The sequence below is a fragment of the Neophocaena asiaeorientalis genome, unplaced genomic scaffold (assembly GCF_003031525.2).
Source record: "Neophocaena asiaeorientalis asiaeorientalis breed wild unplaced genomic scaffold, Neophocaena_asiaeorientalis_V1.1 scaffold357, whole genome shotgun sequence".
Classification (NCBI taxonomy): Eukaryota; Metazoa; Chordata; class Mammalia; order Artiodactyla; family Phocoenidae; genus Neophocaena; species Neophocaena asiaeorientalis.
In genome coordinates this window covers 3296888-3300227 of record NW_020173270.1, presented here as the reverse complement: position 1 = coordinate 3300227, position 3340 = coordinate 3296888, and the positions used below count along the sequence as shown (strand labels likewise).

At 62.8% G+C, this 3340-nt stretch overlaps 1 protein-coding gene across 1 annotated transcript in view; it reads right to left on the bottom strand.

Moving 5' to 3' along the window:
- Positions 1 to 416: 416 nt before the first annotated feature.
- The window catches only part of MLLT1 (MLLT1 super elongation complex subunit), a 55709-nt gene continuing 52785 nt past the window's right edge, over positions 417 to 3340 (bottom strand). The window contains exons 11-12 of the mRNA XM_024746018.1: positions 3173 to 3244; positions 417 to 2957 (exon numbers count right to left, since the gene is read on the bottom strand). Of these exons, the coding sequence (XP_024601786.1) occupies positions 2829 to 2957; positions 3173 to 3244 (201 nt within the window). The 3' untranslated portion in view covers positions 417 to 2828. The remainder of the gene's footprint in view (positions 2958 to 3172; positions 3245 to 3340) is intronic.

The following is a 3340-nucleotide window of genomic DNA, read 5'->3' as shown; positions in this document are numbered from 1 at the left end:
CCCCCCCCCCCTCCCCCCCCCCCCACCACCATCATCCACTCACTCATCCACCCACCCATTCGTCCACATTGTGAAGTTAGGCTTGCTTTTCAACCCAAAACTTGCTGCCTGCGTGCAAGGAAAGAACACACCATCAGAAGCAGGACCAGACACTTAGTCCTCCGCCATCTCGCGCCTCTTGGGTTTCTGGTGGTGCCGACTCTCTTCCTCCGGGATGCCAGCCTCGCTCACATTCCCTGTCCCCACTCCTCATGCCCAACAGGCTCGGTTCCAGCCCTCTCTTCTCTTCCTGGTCATCGATCTGGAAGCACTGGGACGGGGAGAGGAGACGAGGAGCCCCGTGGTGCTTTGTGGCTCCACCCACCAGCTCCACAGTGGGGAGGAAGCAAGCAGATGCATGAAGCTCTACACAGAACTCTGCTTTCCCATCTGACTTTATTTCACTTTTTTTTCTATAAAACTCCTCCATAATTTCACAATTTAACAAAAAGTTTAAAATCCAGGACAGAAACAATCCTGTAACTTATTACAAACACAATTCTCCTTTATTCCTCTTATCCAGGAGTTGGTCTCGGGCCGATGAGTGTCCTAGTTCCTAGTTAGACACATTCTTTGTAAAAACCCTTGTGGGTAAGAAAGGTATTCGATACCTTTTGCTTTCAGGCGTCGGTTTACATTTTCTTCAGGAGAGAGCAAAACACCGGGGTTTGCACTGGGGTCAGGGGGCTTAACACTAAACACACGGCAATCACAAAGTGCCGGCCCCTTCCTATGGAAGCGTCCCCAGAGCCCTGGTGGGCCCAGCTGCCGGGCAGCTGGGGGTGGGGTGGGGGGAGCAGCTGGGAATGCCATGGTCGGGGCCCTGGCTGCCTGGCACGTCCATCAGGTGGTCACAGGGCCAGCACTGGGGCCTTCTGGCCAGAGGAGGTAACAGAAATGGGTTGGTGCTTCCAAAGGCCCTGGCAACAGCAGGCAGGGCCAGATGCTGCCGCTGCTACTGCAAAGGGCAGGCCCGAGAGCCCGGCCTTCCTCTAGCTGCCTCAGGGGCAGAGCCTGGCTCCTGAGCTGAGGGCCGCCCGAGTCACAGAGCCAGGAGGGGATCCTCCGGAAGGAGAAAGACTGGGGCCCTTGGGCTGAGGCTCCCACCCGCGACCCCCAGCGGCCTCTGTGCAGAGGGCCAGGCAGCTGCTGCTCTCGGGCCAGTCCTTTCTGTCCAATGTCTTAGAGTTTCCAGAGAAGAGAGGTGCCCCACTTCGGAGTATTGTTGGCCTGCCTGGAGAAGGGGACGGTGGCAGCACGGAGCCCGCCACACAGGCCTGCCCTCTTCCTAATACCTCAAGGCAGTGGGGTTGGGAGAGAATCAGAGCAGATGGCGAGGAGTCACGGCAGTCTCCTCTGAAAGTTCTCGGGCCTTCCCCGAGTCCTGGGATCTCACCAGGAAGGCTGGCATTCGGGGAAGCCTTGGAGGCGGGGCTCCCGAGGGAGTGTTTGGGGTCTGCCTGACAGACAGACAGAATCGGAGCAGTGACAATGGTCAGGGGACCACAGGGAAGGGGAGCGTGGCACGCCCCACGTGGGAATTCACAAACTGGGGGGAGGAGGGACCGTCCGACAGTGGGTGGGAGAGAAGTGAGCCTGGCTCCAGCCCTGGCCTCCTCTCCTGAAGCCAGTGGGGACCAGAGGAGCCTTGAGTCGAGGTCCCCAGCCCCCAGGAGCCCACCACAAGGTGGGCTGACTCCGTGAGGGCGTTCTGGCCGGGAGGGAGGAGCTGGCTTGGCCCTTGGAGAGTTTCAGGCGTGCGAGGAGTTGGGTCTCCAGCCCTGGACCGGCGTGAATCGCAGGGGTGGAAGGGCCTGTCGCCGGCCGGGGCCCAGGCACGAGGGGCTGGTTCTGAGTCCTGACGCTCCTCAAAAAACTCCACAAACTATCCCGTCTTATTTGGCAAAAGCTCATTTTTTCCAAAGTTCGAAGACTCGGTCAACAGAAGGAAGAGGATCCTATGGAAGGAGGAAGAGGACGAGCCCCAGGACGCCGACCCAGTCTCAGCCCGCGGCTGGCTGGGGGCCGGGAGGGCGGCTCCTGGAGACGGCGGCCCGCAGTGTTCACCGCCCCGGGAGCGGCAGGAGGCGTCCTCCCTGCACCTGGAGAGGGTGAGCTGGCGCTCCAGCCCGGCCTTCAGCCCGACACCAAGGGCAGCGGCGACATCGCAACCTACAAGTCCCGCCTTACACCCCCCACCCCCACGTGCACTGCTGCCCTAGAAATGCACACCCGGGAACCGCTCGGTACCTACAGTGCAGACATATATATATATAATAGAGAGAGAACTATACAGCACGGAGTCCCAGCACAGTGAGAGCCGACACAGGACCGTGTCTGGCTGACGCGGAGGACGAGCCGGGCCCGTCCTGGTGCGGCAGGAGCCCTCTGAGGTCCTGGGGCGCGGCGGGGTGTTCCGAACCGTTGCGGGAGGCCGGAGGCAGTGCCCCAGCCTCTCAGAGGGGCCCGGGCAGTGAAGCTGTGCCACACGCCCCACCGAGGAGCGAGGCCCCTACTGCAGGGCACGTCTCTTCCCCCTCGGGAGTACACAAGCCACTTTCCAAGGGGGGCCCAGGTGACGGCCCCAGGGTGTCGGGGAGCAGCAGCGCCGGCCTGGGCCCCTCGGCCCCGGGGCTCCTGACGAGGAAAGTGCAGCTGGCCGTGTGGGCCGAGGACAGGGCGGTCACTAAGGCAGTGCTGCGGGCGGGCAAGTTGAGAGAGGAGGGAAGGCGGGGCCCAGACGTGGCCTCCCAGGACCCCGGGGACGCGGCCCGGCACCCGGCCCAGGGTCATGTGGCCACCGCCTCCAGGTAGCTCTGCAGCTTGCGCACGGTGGTCTCATCCAGGGAGAAGAGGTCGAAGTCGAAGGTGGTGTTGGTGACGTTGAAGTGGCCGGTCTCCTCGATCAGGTTCACGATCTGGAGGGTGGTGGCAGGGTGGTGGCTTCAGTGTATGGGGCGCTAGGCTGGCGTGGACCCCGCCCCCCACCAGGTCCTCGAGGAGAATGGAGAGTGATTCCCTGGGGCTGCCTAACGGGGTCAGCAGCCCACGGGCCTCAGGGGCACCCCACCCGGGACTCCTCTGAGATGCTTTGCCTTCCGGGGGCCGCGGGGTGGGTGGCCGCATCCAGTACCTGCTGCAGCACGTTGCGCTCCCGCAGCGCCATCAGCCTCCGGTGCAGCTCCACCAACTCGTCAGTGTAGGCCTGGGGGACAGAGAGGCGCTCAGCGCGCGGCCCAGCGGAGCCCTGCGACCACACCCACGTCAGCTCCAGGCTGGCGCTCCCCGCTCAGCGCTGTTG